General features: G+C 39.0%; 1 protein-coding gene across 2 annotated transcripts; it reads right to left on the bottom strand.

Annotated features, from left to right (window-relative positions):
• Positions 1-1,883: 1,883 nt before the first annotated feature.
• On the bottom strand, positions 1,884-16,905 carry LOC143027489 (glutamate receptor ionotropic, kainate 2-like). Of its 2 annotated transcripts, XM_076188778.1 has the most exons (5): positions 16,792-16,905; positions 15,737-15,832; positions 8,442-8,603; positions 3,240-3,366; positions 1,884-2,010 (listed from the first exon to the last, which is right to left on the bottom strand). In XM_076188778.1, the coding sequence occupies exons 1-4, from the start codon at positions 16,882-16,884 to the stop codon at positions 3,301-3,303; spliced, it is 417 nt and encodes a 138-aa protein (XP_076044893.1). In that variant the 5' UTR covers positions 16,885-16,905; the 3' UTR covers positions 1,884-2,010; positions 3,240-3,300. The 2 variants fall into 2 exon arrangements, with proteins under 2 accessions (XP_076044893.1, XP_076044892.1); XM_076188777.1 differs by lacking the exons at positions 1,884-2,010; positions 3,240-3,366 and having other exon boundaries at positions 8,332-8,603.
• Positions 16,906-20,000: the final 3,095 nt, after the last annotated feature.

The following is a 20,000-nucleotide window of genomic DNA, read 5'->3' as shown; positions in this document are numbered from 1 at the left end:
TGAAAGCGGGAGCAGACGGCATGTTTAGGAAATTGTCACAGAAAACGATGTTTTGAAAGCCATCAAGCATGATGAACCGTTTCCCGATGCAGGGGGTTTCCTGCGGGCGAACAAATTCGTCTGGCAGCATCCAGGCGACTGGATGAGTCCCCTTTGTCAGTGACAGCGTTAAACAAGAAAAGTTTACCCACAGGGCTTCCCTCAGATGATTGGGAGCGAGAGAGAACTGCATAAGGCGTGAAGAGACCTCTGGGCAAAGACTTCGGAGGCAGAGGAAAGGAAGGAAGGAGGCCACGTCTGGGGAACTCTTGAGGTATCTTGAGCAAACTGGCGCCAGAAAGCTTCGTCCTCTCTACTGGAAACTCCGGACATGAATAGGTTAAGGTCATTTTGATGAACTCGTTTTGATCCTTGATGAGCAACTCTTAAAGGAGTAATTCTAGCCAAAGCCAGACGATTTTATTCACCTGAAGTAAAACTCCAGATAGATAGATAGATAGATAGATAGATAGATAGATAGATAGATAGATAGATAGACAGGCAGTATGGGGAAGATGGGCAGAATATTTTAGGGAGTTGCTAAATGTGAAGGAGAATAGGGAGGGAAATATAGCTGCAGTGGGAAATGCTAAGAAAATAATCGTGATGAGTGAGGAAAATGAAGAAAAAATAAGGAAGGATGAAGTGAAGGCAATTGTTAAGATGATGAAAGCAGGTAAGGCACCTGGTCTGGATGGATGCCATGCAGAATGTCTAAAAAAAAAGGAGGTACAGTGATGGTGGACTGGCTGGTGAGGTTATTTGATGTTTACTGGAGAGAGTCGGGTCCCTCAGCAAGATGTTGAACGAAGAATGGGAAGGTCAGTGTCTATCGAGGCCCACTCTTGTCCCCAGTTCGACAGCTGAATAAAATGGCTGGCCTCGGCAACAACAACATTGTAAAAGCCATCGCACTGAAGTGATGGGAGAACAGGAATCTAGGATCCACAGGGGTTGTTGGAGATGGCCCACTCGTATTCAGAGTACCGTGGCAGCTTTTCTAGGCTCCCTCCTGACTTTGGCCATTCAATTTCCTTTAACTGGGAGTGCCTGGGGGTGGTGGGGTTTGGATCATCGTGTTCAGTAGATCAATCCTCCTACGGTCGCTCTGCCACTGAAGTATTATGGTGAAGTGGGCCTTGGAGAAGTCAAGCCAGCAAAAAACAGTTCGCCGAGAAGCACTATGATGCTCAGTAGTACACCTGTAAAAGAGAAAATAAAAATATGTAATGTAGAGCTCTATGACCACGTGATCTAACATCAGATTGTCACGCTTCAAAATAGGCCTCGCATGTCGTAACAATTGCTGTATTCTTTAACATTTCTTTATGAATGTTTTAATTCATCCATCTGTCCTAAGTAGTCATGAATTTATTAAACACGCCCTTCAAGAATTTTTTTGCTGAAATACATATGGCTTTTACTCATATTTAAGATGGCGCCATAAAAAAATGGTTAAGATCTGCTGATTGCGGTTGTTACCCTGAGCTACAATGACAAGGCATGTAACCAGAGAACCTTCTGGTCCAAAATGAGGTCGAATGCAGAAAAAAGAGGTAAACAAACACCCCAAAAATTAAATGAAACAATCGATATAAGATAAACAACCGACAGGCACTACAAGGATTCCACTTAGTTGCTTAGCCGTGTAGGTCTTAAAACTTCGATTACTTCATATTTCTAGTCGCCACGGGGATCAAATTACTCCATTACTTGACTATACTTGGGCACATGATTTACGGCTGACGCTCCTCATCAAAAAAGTGCTGCTGCAACACCAACAAAGTCACTGTATCCAGCGTTTTCCTACCTACACCCCACAATAGCAGGGCACCCAGGAAGTCCTGCACAATGAGTGGTCTTTCCTTTGCCTCCACTTGGACGTCTGGCGGCGTGAGGCAACGGGATCCCTTCAGGAGCGCATCGGCGAGCCACTTGTCCAAGATCCCCATGTCCCGAAGTCTCAAGATGCTGTGGTTTGGATATCATGAAATACGGATAAAGAATAACAGGATGGTTTTATATCAGGGCTGAGGATCCGGAATTCTCAAGATGCTGTGGTTTGGATATCATGGAATACGAATAAAGAATAACAGGATGGTTTTATATCAGGGCTGAGGATCCCGAAGTCTCAAGATGCTGTGTTTTGGATATCATGAAAAACGAATAAAGAATAACAGGATGGTTTTATATCAGGGCTGAGGATCCCGAAGTCTCAAGATGCTGTGTTTTGGATATCATGAAATACGAATAAAGAATAACAGGATGGTTTTATATCAGGGCTGAGGATCCCGAAGTCTCAAGATGCTGTGGTTTGAATATCATGAAATACGAATAAAGAATAACAGGATGGTTTTATATCAGGGCTGAGGAAAGTTGAAATAAGTAAATGATGAGTTTTAGTTTCAAATGGATCCGCATTCCAGCCAGGGCCTACAAACAAAATTTATTTAAATGTCTAGTTGCTTATTTGTTTATTCTCATTTCCTTATTCATTCATCTGTTCATTTATTTTTTTCTTATTTCATCTTATCATTCATTTATTTTTATTTCTCTATTCTATTTTTTATGTTATTCTACATTATATTTATTTGTTGATTTTTTTTTTCAAGGTATAAATACTAAATAATGTTTAGTAGTGAAACGATGAAAAACACATCATTGCTAAAATATATCATCACGGACAATGTGTGGTAGTTGAACTGCCACAAGAGAACAGGTTATATACATTTGCACTATCAAATGTAAGTCTGTACAAACGGCAGTACATATTCTTATTTTAAGCGCTTTGAATATAGTAGCGCATCTATAATAACAAGACTGGTAGATGTGTGAATTATCCTAACACGAGCATATTCATTTACTCATGATAACCAGGACATTACATCATGAAGCAGTCCTTGAGAGTGACGAAAATCATGAAGCAAGATAGAAGTTTTTAGATAAGAGCGTATTCAATGCTGTGGGGCATTGATTTTGAGCTCAGTTCACAATTTGTGGATCCGGGTTCGACTCCAGCGGCTACCGGTGACTGATACCTGCGGCTTCTGGACCGATCACCTCACATAAGCAGCGGAGTTCACGGGGTTCACCAGGAAGGAAAAGTGGCGTGGTGCGTCAGCAGGCTTCCCTGGCGATCCAAAAGGGGAAAGTGTGAACACATTGTTAGGATTCCTCGACTCTGGGACTTGAGTACTTACATACGGTCGATCTTCGGTAGGAGGGGCAACCCCTTACGGACGAAGATGCTGAGGGGGTTGATTAAGGAGATCGGGTCACGAGCCACACACAACCGGCACCGTTTCGACTGTCAGGACGGACAGCCAGCTACGCCAACACCGTGAGTGCATCACACGTGCGAGAGAAAGGGGAAAAATGTTTATACCCCAGTGGAATATACATGCATAAACAGTACATATAATGCATACATACACACATACATTTATATTTGTATGCATACATACATACATTCATATATACATGCATACACGTATACACACTTGCATATGTGTTAAACAAAAAAACTAATGTCTCTACAAATCACAGTTATCTAATTTTATGGGCCAAATTCAAAAGTAGCTCTTCACAGGAGGAAACATTTTAGTGCACACGGAGATTTTCTCATTTGTGTAATTATATATATATATATATATATATATATATATATATATATATGTATATATATATATAATGTATATACATACATACATACATACATACATACATACATACATACATACATACATGCATACATACATACATACATACATACATACATACATACATACATACATACATATACCAAGGCTTTTTCCCCCTTACAAGGGAGGTAGCCAAAAAGGAAAAGGCATAAAATCATTCCCACCCATTCCATCCCTGAATACACTCCACACCCCTCCACCCTCCCTCTTCCCTCTTATCTTAGCACCTACTGGATGACGGGTTATCCCTGCACCTTGTCCACTGCCCTGGGTCAGAAGCAGTGTCGCAAGACACAGCACACCCTCAGCAAGGCCGCTTCATTAAATCGGCGACCTCCCCTCTCCGTCCCCCCGTGCATAACAGGAGAAGACGGGGAGAAATCCCTTCGGGCTGCGTCAAATTTTACTCACACATACTACATCACCTCCCATCCCCCCGCCCATTCCACCTCATGCATCACAACATCATCCATATACAACCATTCTCCATTCAACCCTGTCTTCTGTCCTCTCCCGTCCTTCCTCAACAGACATTCCCCTCTTCCCCAAAGCCCCCTTCACCCCATCCATCCACCACATCCTAGGAAGTCCCCTCATGTTCACTCCCTCCACATCTGCCTTCCACACCTCTTTTACTAGTCTTTCTTCACTCATTCTTTCCATGTGTTCAAACCATCCTAATACTCTTTCATCAACCCTATCTCCCAACTCCCTTTCCACCCCTGTTCTCCTCCTCACCTCCTCATTTCTCACTCTGTCTAGCCTAGTAACCCCCATCATACTTCTCAGACACCTCATCTCAAACACATTCAAACTCCTTCTCTCTTCCTCTCTTATGTTCCATGTTTCTGCCCCATACAGTGCTGTTGGCACAATCACTCCTTCATACAGTCTCCTCTTAGCATCCATTCCCAAATGTCTATTCCGCTTTACACTTTTAATTCACCTAGGCATTTACTCGCTTCTCTCAATCTACATTCTACCTCCACCTTCACTCCACCTTTTCCTGCCACATTTGCACCCAAGTATCTAAAACTATCCACTTCCTCCAGTCGCTCTCCCTTAATGCTCACTTCCAGTCTACTGCCACTTTCATCCCTTGTACATCTCATCACCTTATTTCTATCCACATTTATCTTCAGCTTTCTTCTATCACATACTCTCCTAAACTCTGTTACCAACTTCCTCAATCCCTCCTCCGATCCTGCCACAAGCGCAGTGTCGTCCGCAAAAAACAGCTGGCTCACCTCCCACTTTTCTCAATTTTCCTTAACCATCTCCAATCCCTGACCCACTACCCTAGCATTCACCTCTCGCACCACCCCATCCATGTATAAGTTGAACAGCCAGGGCGACATAACGCATCCTTGACGAAGTCCCACCTTTACCTCAAACCACTCACTCTCTCCATTTCTAATCCTGACACAAGCTCTACTACTCTCATAAAAACTCTCGACAGCTCCTAGAAGCTTTCTTCTTATCCCGTATATCTGCATAACCTCCCACAGTGCCTTTCTGTCTACCCTGTCGTAAGCCTTTTCCAGATCCATAAAGGCCCAGAAAACATCCTTCCCCTTACCTATAGCTTTCTCACATATCTGTCTTACCACGAAGATCTGATCTACACAACCTCTACCCGTCCTAAATCCACACTGTTCCTCACCAATTACTCCCTCTGTTCCTTTCCTAATCCTCTCAATAAAAATCCTCCCATAAGCCTTCCCAACTACACTTAACAAGCTAATCCCTCTGAAAGTACTACATTCACACTTGTCCCCCTTTCCCTTGTAAAGTGGAACTATACAGGCACTCCTCCAGTCCTCCGGTACTCTACCCTCTCTCCAGTAAACATCAAATAACCTCATCAGCCAGTCCACCATCACTGTACCTCCTTTTTTTTTTTTTAGACATTCTGCATGGCATCCATCCAGACCAGGTGCCTTACCTGCTTTCATCATCTTAACAATTGCCTTCACTTCATCCTTCCTTATTTCTCCTCCATTTTCCTCACTCATCACGGTTATTTTCTTAGCATTTCCCACTGCAGCTATATTTCCCTCCCTATTCTCCTTCACATTTAGCAACTCCCTAAAATATTCTGCCCATCTTCCCCATACTGCCTTCTCTTCCATTATCATCTCTCCATCTGCACCTTTTACCTTTTCTTCTCTACTTGATTATCCCCCTCTTCCTCTCTTAATTTCTTTCCAAAACATCTTTTTATTACTTTCAAAATGTTCTGTCATACTCTTACCCCATTTCACATCTGCTCTCCTCTTTGCCTCCTTTACCTTTTTCTTTACTTCTCTTTTCTTTTCTTTGTACCTCTCACATGACTCCCTCGTCCAATTTTGCAACCAATCCGCGAAAGTTCGCTTCTTCTCTTCTACAACCTTCTTTGTTTCCTCATCTCACCATTCACTACCCTTTCTTCTGTTTCCTCCTATCCTTCCTGTTCCACACACCATCTTTGCACACTAATGTATATATATATATATATATATATATATATATATATATATATATATATATATATAATTTATATATACATATATATATATATATATATATATATATATATATATGTATATATGTATGTATGTTCAACATTGAATGGATTCCAGTGAACAGATATCCATTTTTATCAACCACATTACACTTTAATTCTAAGCCATCGGCATCGGGAAACTCGTGGAGGCCAACATACAGAAACTGAAACGTGGTACGGCTAAGGACTTGAACCTGGGCTAGCACGTGACAAGTGCTAGTGACTTAACCGATTACGACATCAAGAGGGATATAAGTTGAGCGCAACTTTTCTTATATATTTGTATGCTCGAATTACATACACATACACGAATTTTTTCGTTCAACCCATCTCCATTATGATAGTACAATTGGTAAGTATACGAACGCGGGAAAGTACTTGTACAACACTGAACGGGGATCGATCCGGGGTTTAGCGTAAAGCAGTCGTACTCCCTTCTGATAACTCCACTTAGAGTACCAAAAAAATTGCAACCTGATATTAATGTATACTAAGGAATGAAGGTGACTGCCAACTACCGTCATATATCCTTTTTTCCAAGCAGTTCCCGACCCCACCTGTGAGGAACAATAGAGTTTGCCCGATACCCTTTTAGCTTCGCCGTTGTAACTACCATGGATCAAATCACTCGTAACAGTGAGATCAATAGGGGATCGATCTCTGCGACAGTCTGTAAGATTATTTGAAAGATTTCCCTATTATGAGTGATTTGTTCCATGGTAGTTACAACGGTAAAACGAATAAAGATCTCAATCCAACTCTACTGTTCTTGAGTAGAATGTACCGTAGGAAAGAGGCCAACCACAGAGTATGAGATTCAGTGTATTTAATGAAGTAACGAAGTGTGTTACACCAATTTCATGTTTGTTTCTCTCAGAAAGCTCGGGGGTATATAAGGAGTCAAATGTTTGTGTACTATGTTATTTCTCAAGTATCATTGCTGGGCGAAACGTTCAATATATTGGATACCATACTCTGCATTTGGCCTCTTTTCTTCACGGAAGGGGTCGAGACTGCGGGCGCGAGAGAAAGAGAGAGAGAGAGAGAGAGAGAGAGAGAGAGAGAGAATGTGTGTGTAGTTACCTAGTTGCATTGAGTTGTATCTTGTGAGAAGTGGAGCTATGCTCGTGGTGTCCTGTCTTTGTTTCACGCAGTGTCTAGTTTGCTCTTAAAGTCGTATATATTCTTCGCATACACTATTTATCCAGTTTGTTCCAGATATCCACCACTTTATGTGGAAAACTTTTTTTCAGGTCTCTTCTATAACTGTCCTTTTTGAGTTTCTATCCATGTTCCCTTGTATTTCTCTTATCACAGTGTAAGTGTTCTCTATCAGGTACTTCCGTGCCGTTCATGATTCTGTAAATGGTCAACAGGTCACCTCTTTCTCTTCTGTGTTCCAAAGTCAGTAATTTCAATTTAGACAGTCTCTCCTCATATGACAAGTTTGAAGGTGTTAGGACCATTTTCGTGCTTGCTCTCTGGATTCTTTCAATTTTCCTTATATTCTTTTAGGTACTGAGTGACCATAGTCTCGCAGCATATTCCAGTCTAGGCCTTATCAGTGTGACTAGTATTTTTCTAATAATTTCTTCGTCTAAATAGGTAAAAACCACTTTTGTTGATCTTAGCAGCAAGTTGTAAGATTCTTCAACAATTTTGTTTATCTGTTCATTGGAAGACATGTCATTTGTGATAATTACTCCCAGGTCTCTTTCAGGTCCCACTTTCTTTACTTCTTTTGTTCCGATTTTATATTCTCCTGATATTCTTTTCTTACTTTTCCCGAACTCCATTATGCTACATTTCTTAATGTTGAAGTCTACTTCCCACTTCTGGCACCATTTCCAAACCTTGTTCTGGTCTCTCTGTAGTGATTCACAGTCCGTTTCTGTATTCCCTTTCCTCAGCAGTTTAGCATCATATGCAAAGAAGTTCCACATTTTCATCCATGTCATTCACATGAATAGCAAACACCATTGGAGCCAATACTGATCCCTGTGGAACTCCACTAATGACCCCCTCCAAGCTGAACTCTTTTCTTTAAGAGCTACTCTCTACCTTGTATTCCTCCTATGTTTTCCAGTTTGTGTGTGTGTGTGTGTGTGTCTGTGTGTGTGTGTGTGTGCGTGCGTGCTAATTATTCCACCTACCATCATGTAGTCGAGCTGAAGGAGGTTCAAGGTGATTGGTGTGCCAAAAATCATGGCATAGTCGCCGTTTGCGACTTCTGCTACACCAACTGGAGGGTTATTTACGGTCTGCAGGCCGGCTCGCTCGCGTGCCTTGGCCATAAAGGTCCCAGGCTTAGCTAGCTGAAGAGCAGAAGAAAATTGAAACTGAAAATAAACTTGAAGTTTGAATTTATTTTTCTTATCAACTGATTTCACTAGTGGTGGGAAATGTCCGACCGCAGAAGCCTTTGGTTAGGCCAATGGCAAGTGAGTTTTTTTTACTCGATATTTGATGAATGTAGGTCCTAGTCGTTTGTTTTTCTTGTCAAGATAAACTGATATGGTAATAAATGCATTATAATGATCACGTGTAAAGTTTACGTAGGGTAATTTGAATGTTTGACAAACAAACAAACCCAAAAATAGGTGATGTTTTAAGTGAACGGAGATATCCAAATGGCCCTGGGCATGGAAAATGTGGTTTGGCATGGGAGGAACATCTTTACCCCTGGAATTCCTATCTAGACCAGAACACGTTTCAAGAACATTTCTTTCCACAATCGTAGATCCGCAAATTCAGTCCCATGTCACCCTCAAAATTGGATCCGCAAAGTTGTTACTATATGCGGTCCAACAAACTTAAATCTGCTAGCAACAAAAATTCCCATAACATTAAAAAGAGAAAATAGTAAAATGTATTATAAAATAAACAATGCATTTAATGATATATTTATATATAGTAAATTAGTAATGCTTGTTATACTCATAATGAATAATCAATTATACATTAGTTACAGTTCAAATATCAATAGATAATCATGATGAATAATAATTGATTGTAAATATTAATTATATTGTTGCGTGGCCACAATTCCATGTGTTCCTTTGTAAAAAAATGTGCTTTTCATTTAACCACTTATTTAAGTTAGCTTGTAGCCACGCCCTATTTCACGCCTTCCTGAATTATACATCGTATGAAATAAGGCTTTCCATGTTCCTTATGTATTATTCCTTTGTGTCATTCTTTATCTTAGCTAAAATATTATTCATATTATAAATTGTACCTTATCATGTTAATGATGTCTGTATGTGTAGTATGCTATACCATTTGCCCTGATTGTAAATAAATAGATAATAACAGTACGACGAGTTGGCAACTGCGGCCACCATAGAGACCACTGTCATGAAGTAAGCCACCTTTCTCTCTCTCTGGGTTTAAATCCGTTCAGAGCGGACGCATTTTCCGCTCCCCATAAACGTTAGGTTAAGTATGCTAGGTGGACCATAGTAGTGTTGGTGGTCCTGGTAGGCATAGACTAAGTGTTTTGTAGGAGAGTTAAGTGAATTATTATGAAAATACGTTAGTTATACTCTAGTTTGATATACCTCAACCCCACTCCGAGTTATCCACCGGTCACCTAAACTTATGAAATACCGACTTAAAGTTACTGTGTGTCTTAGTCCACATTTGAGATGCAGTAAATTGTTACCCTGCCATTTAGTCTTAATCTTGTACCAATGATTGGAGATAGGATCGCTCCTCCAATTAAGATTGGGTTTTAATGGGAGAGTGTAACAATATGTAATAGAATAGGTAAATTATTAATACTAGATAAACGTATTAGCAACTAAGCTAACTTATTGGAACTAATTATTACTGATAATGTCATAATTTTTGAGATTTAAGGATGTTAGAAAGGTTTAATATACTCACAATGAAATCTATTAGTTATAACTTATGATATTGATTTAACAATGTGAACAATATGAACTCACTTTACAACTTAACCTCTCTGCAGGAGTTTATTCCAGGTACAAGTACTGCCCACAGTTAACATATTTTTAACAAGTCAGTACTATTGCAGTCAGTGTCAAATGGGTCATTGTCAGTTACCCTAAACCCAGCAGACTCAATTGTCCTTCCACAACAAACTCAACTGTACCAGAATTTTTTTTCAACAAGTCCATGTTCCTTTTCATAAAAAAAGGTTCTCCAAGTTCTCAAAGATTAGATTGGTACCTTTGTGTTTGATTATCCCTAAACAGTCTCTTTACATCAACCAACCCAGGTGGTTCAGCTGAGGGTAGGAAACGTGTCTTACTCAAGCCCCGATGAAATAGTACATCTAATATTATATAAGATTTAACTGATAAGTGTCACAAATTCAATAAGAAACAAAGCACTGGTAGGTTGGAGCTCTGGTAAATATCCTAACGCTGGGACAAATCACTTAAAGCTGCAGTGTTTGGTGAGAGGTGTAAAGGACACACTCGCTTTGGCGTGGCGGACAGTGACAGCACTAACAGGTTCGGTCACACAGGAAATTTGTGCACATATACATATTTTCGGTTTTATACCCGCAAATATATTTCACATACAAAAATGTTATCACTTTGCCGCAAACGCAAACCGAAATGTTAGCGGAAACACGTATCCCTGTTCCCATAACATTTGTTCCCTGTGTTTCTCATCGCTTGATTCATACGTTTTAAACTGAAATTCAGTTTGAATCCCAAGCCAATAAAATGGAAAAAAGTAAAAAAGAAAAAAGTAAATCTTTTGCAACTCTGCAAGTTTCATCTATCTTTGCCAAACAATTACTATAACTGGACTTTGGGGACGTGACTGCAGTAAAGAATGAGGCCGAGATAACTCCTTCCATCTCTTGGGTGGGGCGTATGAACTTCTTTATTTGAAAAGAAGGAGTCGTGGTAAAGGATGGTCATAGTGGAGTGGGGAAGGACTTAACGAAAGGGTCTGGATGGGAGGTTTGTGCCTACACCCATTTGAGTTGAAAACATGCTGTGGCCGAGAAAGCAGCGCGCTTTTGACGTAGAGTCGTATTTTTCTAACGGCCGCTGTCAAAGCGGTGTAACGCGCCTTTCGCCGTCACTTCGAAATTAACCCCCCCCACAAGGCCGTTTTCCTGATGGTAAATTGATTTTTTTACTGTTTTACTGTGGATAGATACCTCAAAACGTTGAATGAGCGTTCTGATCGTAAACATGCAGTTACAATTGGCACCTTCTTTCCGTTGAATTCTTCAAGATGAACTCCATCTTCACCCATACACAATTATTCTGGTCCAGCATCTGACGGAACGTGATTATGTAACCCGACAAACATCATATGAGCAGCTCTTTAACACCTTACCCAACGACACACTTGTGTTCTCTGTCGAGGCACATTTTCACTTGAAGAGTAGAGATAATTGGACCTTACTTTTTTCAAGAAAACGGTCGTGATTTAACCGTGAATTCAGACCGTTATTTGACAATGATCCAGGATTTTTTTTTCTGCTCTCGAATAAATGAAACTGGGCAATGTGTGGTTTTAGCAAGATGGGAACACTGCTAGGGTTTCAAAGTATTTTTTGAGAGAAGCCTTCCCCGGGCAAGTGATCTCATTGAAAGGGGTTAACTGACCTGCGCGCTAGCCTGATTAGCCCCCTGTGGTTAATTCTTGTGGGATCATCTCAAATACCTGGTTTACAACGATCGTTCACAGATTCTGGAGGACCTACAGAATAACATCCGAACCGAAATTGCCAATACACCGGACAACATACTTGAAAGAGTTGACCAAAACTTTCGAATTGACAATGAAGGCCGATATTAAATCATATTCCTTTTAAAACTGTGTAAAATTAAATCTCTTATGTTTTGTGGATAGTCAGAAAAATAAAATAAAAAGACTTATGAAACGTGTACTGGTTTTTATTTCATTTTCAGAAAAGGAAATTCCCACGCCCCACCCTATACAATGACGTATTTGAGAAAATTGAGTTATCTACGCCAGACGATTCTATACAGCTAAAGGAACATTATTTTAATAAGAAGAATTAAACTAAAATAAAACAATACTGACTGAAGTATAGGCCAAGATTAAGACTTAACCCTAAACTTTTACAGGATATTTCATCAAATGCAATTTAAATTCTTGTCGCAAGATTTTTTTTTTTTTTTTTTTTAGAGGAAACATTCCACTAACTGCAAGTGCTCTTGACACATATGATACGGTTTCTGTTTTATTTTCATTAGCCACATAAATATTATGCAAATTGGGGTTACCAGGTGTCTCAACACGCGCGCAACCGGACGACGGTTTGTAACAGCTTCGGATGCAGCGCGATTGTGAATATTCACTTTCAAGACGATACGCGTCAGGTGTGTGATAGCTCACTTAGTAGGAGCTTCAAGTTGGGAATCGACCCCGCATTCATCTGTGTGGCACACTAAACTAGCATGCTACTCGCATTTGTTACTGAGTTGGAGTAAAAACAATTTTGGTTGCGCTATTCTAGACTTCCGTAAGTACAATCTCAACAATGTGTATAGGTTTAACTTCTCTTAGTTTGTTAGTCAGGTTTTTACTACATGACGCAAGAGTAATTTGACATTTGGAAAGTAAAAAAGAAAGAAAAAAAAAATATGATAGTAACCGAAGTCGTTTCTACTCAAACGAAGTAGCAAAAGCAAGAAGCAAAAGCAAGTAGCATGCTAGCGAGAAAGGCTTAGTGGGCTGCCACCTTTAAACTCGAAAAGACTTTGGAGGGTCGGTTGAGGGTTATAGAATTCAGACACTTTCCTTTTAAATGGAGAATGGGTTTGAGCATTTCATCCTTCTCAAACCCTTAACTATGGGTTCGGGAACACTCTCCTTGAAACATTAAACTAGGAGACTATGGGCAGTTTCCCAAGAAACCGGAAAGTGACTCTGAGTGCTTTAGCCTAAAAAACCCTGAACTAGGGACCATTTCTTGGAAAATGATGTACAGTGAGACCTCTCATTAAAAGGCGTTAATTAGCTGTGTTTGCGGTCTTTTCGCTGTGTTTTCGGTGTTTTGGAGTGTTTTTTTGGGTGGCATAGTGATTGCACAGCACTAAACAACAGCACCAAAAAACACAGCGAAAACACAGCGAAAACACCCCAAACACAGCAAATTGACGTCCGTTGATGAGAGGTCTCACTGTAAACTAGGAGACTATGGACATTTTCCCATTTCATACTCTCAAACCCTTTCCTTGAAACATTAAACTAGGAGACTAAGGACAGTTTCCCAAGAAACCGGAGAGTGCTTCTGCCTAAAAAACCCTGAACTAGGGTCCATTTCTTAGAAAATGGATGTATTCAACAAAACTTCGAAAAAAAAAGTTTTACAAAATCTATAATGTCAAAGTCAAACATCTAATGGCGACTGAAAAATCAAACTCCAACGAAATATGAGACAAGACTTCAGTTTTTGGTTTGATGATATTAAAAAAGGCATCAACGGGAATTCATTGTTTTTCTAATATCAGTATTATTGATCCAAAGTTATTTATTCAAAGCTTGTTGAAGGCCATGAAAGGTGAGTGAGCAGGGTTGGATGGGGTTGAAATCTTTTTTTGTTCCTTTATTGTAGCAATATACATAACGATGGCTAATTTGAAGCGGGCAAATTGTGTCCATAATTTTACAAATGCTGTTGTATAAACTACTGACAAAATGAAGGAAATTTAATTAAATGTGCGTAGGAGAGATCAAGCTATATTAGTGAAAGCATGCTCTGGTTTGAAATAGAAAATATCAAATATGATCCAATGAAAGGTTCATCCTATCTGCCACTCCTTGGAAAATATAGAAATCTGAAGTATAATCAAGAATAACTGAAGTTGTTGTGAGTGGAAGCTGAAATTCATGAGTGAAATTCATGAAATTCATGGTTTAGAATTAACAATGAAAATACAAGGGACGGCTAACTTTGTGGCCTAAAGTTAAACAGCCATTGGCATCTTTCCTTTAGATGAGAGTACTAACACTAAAATGAAAAAGAAAATGCATAGTTTTACTTCTGATATGTGATAGCAATATTCACAATGTGCTAATGCTAGACCTGAGATTATTCACCAACTTCCGTTCTTACTGTATTAACAGTATTACAGAAAAAGAACTATTAGAATACGATAAACCTGATTGTTCAGCTCATACAGCTATCAGAGAGGCACTTGTAAAGGAAGCTCTAAATTTTGGCTTATCATGAAAAAGTACACCATTCCAAAGTATTATATACAGACATTTAGAACATACTTTTGGTGGCGTAGTCGGAAGGGTACTGGTCTCGCATTCGCTTAGTTCTAGGTTCGAATCCCGCAATTCTCTCCGATTGCCAGCAATGACTGTTACAAGACCCAACAGTCCCAGTTCATAGGACAAAAGTGACGGCTTCGGCCGCAGCTAATATGTCTCCTTTTGTAGGTTGCTGATCTTTTGAAATATCTCTCAAAGCACATCTGGATCCCGAAGAATCGTATGTAATCAATACATAAAAGCAAAAACCCAATTTGTTACTTTATTTGCAAAATATGTAGTGGATATGTATTTAAATCTAGAAAACCTTTGATGAAGATGGTATCTATGCTCACTTTCCAAGACTGTTGTCGCAACTTCTAGAGTAACTAACAATGGAAAAGCATACAACAAGAGAGATCATAATCCATAACACGAACCGATGCAGAATGATAGACTAGAAGAAAAAATATTTTTAAATTAAAAGAGAAACTGATTAATAACATTGATTGATCTTCTGACTGCCTGCCTGCCTGCCTGACTGACAATAATCTAGATAAAGCCACCTGACTGTTGCCCTAAAAACGTATAAAAAGACAAAAGACCATCACTGCCACTTAGGGAATTTAGGGTAAGATCCACCACTAAATGTTTTGTAGTCCATATTCCTGATCTTGTACATCATTTCAGTACTGATCGATCCTGTTGAGAGAAGCCCCTAAACTTACATCGATTCCAATGCATACAACAAAGAAGCATTTTTATGACGGTGCTGGTTTAGTATGTGGCCTACCTTTTGAATGTGGCCTACGAATCTTTTTTTTCCTCTGGTATAATATGTGGCCTACCTATTCAACGCACCGAGGAACGCATCCAGTTCTGCAGGTTAGGTTAGGTTAGGTTAGGTTAGGCTAGGTTAGGTCAGGGTAGGTCAGGTTAGGTTAGGGTTAGGTTAGGCTAGGTTAGGTCAGGTTAGGTCAGGTTAGGTTAGGTTAGGTTAGGGTTAGGTTAGGCTAGGTTAGGTTAGGTTAGGTTAGGCTAGGTTAGGTTAGGCTAGGTTAAGTTCGGTTTGAATGAAAACATTTTAAAGTATTGTTGTTTGTTTTAAAATTTTCCTGAGGTAGGACACATTCAAATAGGGTAGGCCACATACTAAACTATTTTCGAAAAGGTAGGCCACATACTAAACCGCCACCTTTAAAAACATACAATATCTGTCATTCACCTTCAACCACGTATGGGGGATAGAGTCTTCGTAAACTCTCCACGGGTAGTTATTTCTCTCCACCAGCTCCTCGAAGTTATTGAAGGGAATGTCCATCTGTAGGGAAGGAAGTCACGCCGGTTAAAGGGAATAACTATTGACAGTTCCAGGGGTTCTCGACCTGGGGTCAAGGTCACACTCCTTAGGGGTCAAGGTCACACTCCTTAGGGGTCATGTGAGGTCATTGAGGTGCCAAGATCCCACGAAAGTAACATAATGCGTCATACAAATTTAAATACCGGGTATCAAATCAATTTACCTTGATCCTCACATTACATTGTGCGAACAGCTGCAATTCATATGTATTCTATAAAAGAATGGGATATATGTATGTTTCCTTAACTCGAGATGATTGTAGATGTGTCATTAAACATTTTCTAAAGTGATGGAGATGAGTAAAGAGTTTGTTGCAGTGGTACACACCTAAAAGTTAGATATCATCCTGAAAAGGTGTTTGCTAATGAAGTAAGTAATGGGACTAAGATCTAATTCTAATGTCTCTTACTTCCTATTCTTTCTATTTTTCTCTTTTCAATAATTTTTCAAATTATATCAAATGTTAGTCGGGAGAGAATGAGTAATCTTCCGTAGGTCAGGTAGACCTTTCTGGATATAAGTTTTGATATCTGAGAAACAGATTGATACGGGTACTCGACCTTTCTCAAAGCAAACATAACACAATATTCAACAAGTGGTGCACCCTCAAGTCTTTCAGCTAAGCACTTGTTGTTGGTAGAAATTCTCACTTTAGTCCACCTAATTAGGGGGACGGAAAAACAAAGACAAAATGAACGAGGGGGATTATGAATAAGTTCTATGTACTGCTGATTGCTATCAAAACAAGTGTAAAGGTTCACGAAATTTTGTAGGAAGTATTTTCATGAAACAAAATAGACATCGATAACAAATTCTTGCCAAACTCGTCCTTGAGAACATTAAGTTCATGTAGGAGGAGAATGAGGAAGAGGTAGATGGACGGAAAATGGATTGGAGGAGGACACTGAGATTATGCTTACCTTGGGTGAGATGAGCATGGCCTTGAGGTTGGATTTGTACACAGTCGCTATGATGAGAGTGGTGAGGACCCACATGCCCCCGAGGAACCACATCGCCCCTCCTTGGCTCCTCCAAGCAAGAGCTGCAATAGGAACAGAAGACAAACATCAACACCACGTTAGTCTAACTCGTCCAAGAGTTCCCTTCTGCAACTGACTGAGAGAGCGCCATTAACCGTATTTGGTTAACCAGAATTTGATGGGAGGGGGTCCAAAAAGTAGCCAGAATTTGATGGGAGGGGGTCCAAAAAGTAGCCAGAAATTGATGGGAGGGGGGTCCAAAAAGGGTCCAAAAACTACCGTCAACATGGGCGATCATTCATTACTGTCCTCATTCGAATTGTCTTTGCCAAAACTCTTTGAGCTTTTAATTAGCTTTTTTTCAAGACTTTTTGAACCATATTACTTAGACTAATTAATTATCATATGGATACATTTGCTTAGATGGAAAGACTGAATCGTTCCAATATTTCCCACACTTGATCCACAGATTTTCCAGCTAATATTGCCACCCAATTTGTGATTCAGTATGGCCTTGGATCACGAGCTGGACTTGTGATATACTGTTATTACCCTCTCGGATGAGAGGTTAGAGCTCATACTGTCATAATGTGGCTATTGTGTTCGGCCACTATTTTTCTTTTATTAATTAATTTTTATCTAATTCAAATGAAGTTACGATGACTGGATACTATGCTCTCAACAGCTTCTACTTTATTCACATGCACTCATGTTTCGTATGATATGTTATCATGCTTTGTTAGCTTTCTCATGTTTAGACAGATCCCTACACTACCATACCTCATTGTGCACCAGTTAACATCATTATACAATATCGAAACATCATTATACAATATCGATATAAAATTCAAGCATCTAATCATAAACACAACATAATTATAGATGAAAAAAATCATTTAAACAAAGTGATTAGCAAGTAAGAAACTCTGGTATAAAACTTTGAACTTTAACCTTAAGACTCATCGGATTAATTCTTATCCTGACAAAGAAAGAACATCCCTCTGCTTACTGAAGAAGGGTCTTGGACCCAAAATCGCGATCTAGCTAATATGACTACATACAGCCAAGTCATAAATTTCCTTTCTAAGGAACACAAATCTATAATAAGGTATATGGAAAATACTTTTAGGAAGATAATCAATGCACAACTAGCCATCACTTTTAATGATATATATGTATATATATATATATATATATATATATATATATATATATATATATATATATATATATATATATATATATATATATATATAAACATTTACATACATACATATGTATGTATATAATGAACGAATATGATAAGTGAAGCAAACAAAAATAAGATTGATAAATAGTCAACAAATAGATTAAAAGAGTAAATGGAATGAATTACTGTACGTCCTGTATCCCGTTTACAAGTTAGGTGACCAAATCGAATCCTACTTCCGCCTCGAATCTTAGCGGGAGGAAAATAAGGAGAGCGAGCCTCCCCAGTTCCCTCGCCCCGACCTATTTACTCGCCTTCGTGTCCCAGGGAGGAACAGTGTAACAGTGTTCTCGTCCCCCGCTCCCTGTAAAGAAACGGAAGACTCGAATAAGGCAAGATCTTGATTGGTGCTTACGTTGCGTCAGCAGGACTCTCAAGGAGTCTCGGGAGCGTTAGCATCTTCCACCGTCTCACGGCGGTCATGAGACACAGGCACACTGAAGTCACAGGCACACTGAAGTCACAGGCACACTGAAGTCAGGGTCGTGATCAGGAATACGGCGAGCCACACCTGAAGAAAGAGAATGTGACTCTATCGTTTGGTTCCTTGGCTGGAATAAGATTGAATGCCGTCAGCCAGGATAAAGTTCGTGAAGGGATTTTATTGAATTTGTGACGGTCACTCAAGCGATAGAATTGTCTGGTAAAAAACAACAACAACAGTGTCTGAAAAAATTGCTTTACGGTCAAACACACACGCACACATAAATGTATATTGTGTGTGTATTTGCGTATTTTCTAATCTATCCTATCTATCTATTTGTGTATCAATTTTGTTATTAATTTATTCTTATTAATTAATCAATTAATTTATTGATTTATCAATTTATTAATTTATCAATTCATTTCCATTTCATTCTATTCTATTTCATTTCATTTTATTTTATCTTCATTTATTTTCATTTTTATCTATTTAATTATTTATTCATTTGATTACTTGTTTATTTATTCATTGTCGTTGTGTCCTAGAAAGTATCGATGTTGCCTTGAGGTCCACGTGATTTTGGGAGTTGTTGACGCGTCGTCTTTTATTGCCCGCCTTCGCTTCGTGTATCTTTTGTGAACTTGCAGCAAGAACATTTATTCACACCAAATGTGTACAATACAAATAACTCTTCTACTTCGCTAAGGTCTCGTTTACTTCTTTATCTATTCGGTGCAAAGGCATCAGCGGCAGTCCTTACAAGCGCTGGCAACTGTACATAGAAGTTAAATCATATCTCGGGCGATTGCAATACGTACAACAGTTCAGGAGAGGGCTTTCTTTTAAACTTTTGAAATACCAATACCTTTATTCTAACACCAGTCAATTTCGTTCCACTACACAAACCTACTTCCGTTGCCACGCTGGGGAATTACAATACAGACCGAGGGCAGAGGAAAATTTCTCTTCTCTTCTTATACTTCCGATTAACTTATTCTACTTTTTTCTTTCTTTCTTTCTTTCTTTCTTTCTTTCTTTCTTTCTTTCTTTCTTTCTTTCTTTCTTTCTTTCTTTCTTTCTTTCTTTCTTTCTTTCTTTCTTTCTTTCTTTCTTTCTTTCTTTCTTTCTTTCTTTCTTTCTTTCTTTCTTTCTTTCTTTCTTTCTTTCTTTCTTTCTTTCTTTCTTTCTTTCTTTCTTTCTTTTCTTTCTTTCTTTCTTTCTTTCTTTCTTTCTTTCTTTCTTTCTCTCTTTCTTTCTTTCTTTCTTTCTTTCTTTCTTTTCTTTCTTTCTTTCTTTCTTTCTTTCTTTCTTTCTTTCTTTCTTTCTTTCTTTTTTCTTTCTTCTTTCTTTCTTTCTTTCTTTCTTTCTTTCTTTCTTTCTTTCTTTCTTTTTTCTTTCTTTCTTTTTCTTTCTTTCTTTCTTTCTTTCTTTCTTTCTTTTTTCTTTCTTTTTCTTTCTTTCTTTCTCTTTTCTTTC

The sequence above is a fragment of the Oratosquilla oratoria genome, chromosome 8 (assembly GCF_046742065.1).
Source record: "Oratosquilla oratoria isolate Oo_2021 chromosome 8, ASM4674206v1, whole genome shotgun sequence".
Taxonomy (NCBI): Eukaryota; Metazoa; Arthropoda; class Malacostraca; order Stomatopoda; family Squillidae; genus Oratosquilla; species Oratosquilla oratoria.
The sequence above is the reverse complement of the archived record's forward strand: the minus strand, read 5'-3'. Positions and strand labels throughout refer to the sequence as shown.

Excerpts from the sequence above, each read along its gene's own strand:
- LOC143027489 (XM_076188777.1), bottom strand. The coding sequence starts at position 16,884 with ATGTGGTTCCTCGGGGGCATGTGGGTCCTCACCACTCTCATCATAGCG. Across the intron at positions 15,833-16,791 it reads CCATGCTCATCTCACCCAAG|ATGGACATTCCCTTCAATAA; the intron begins GTAAGCATAATC and ends CCTTCCCTACAG. Across the intron at positions 8,604-15,736 it reads TCCCCCATACGTGGTTGAAG|CTAGCTAAGCCTGGGACCTT; the intron begins GTGAATGACAGA and ends TCTGCTCTTCAG.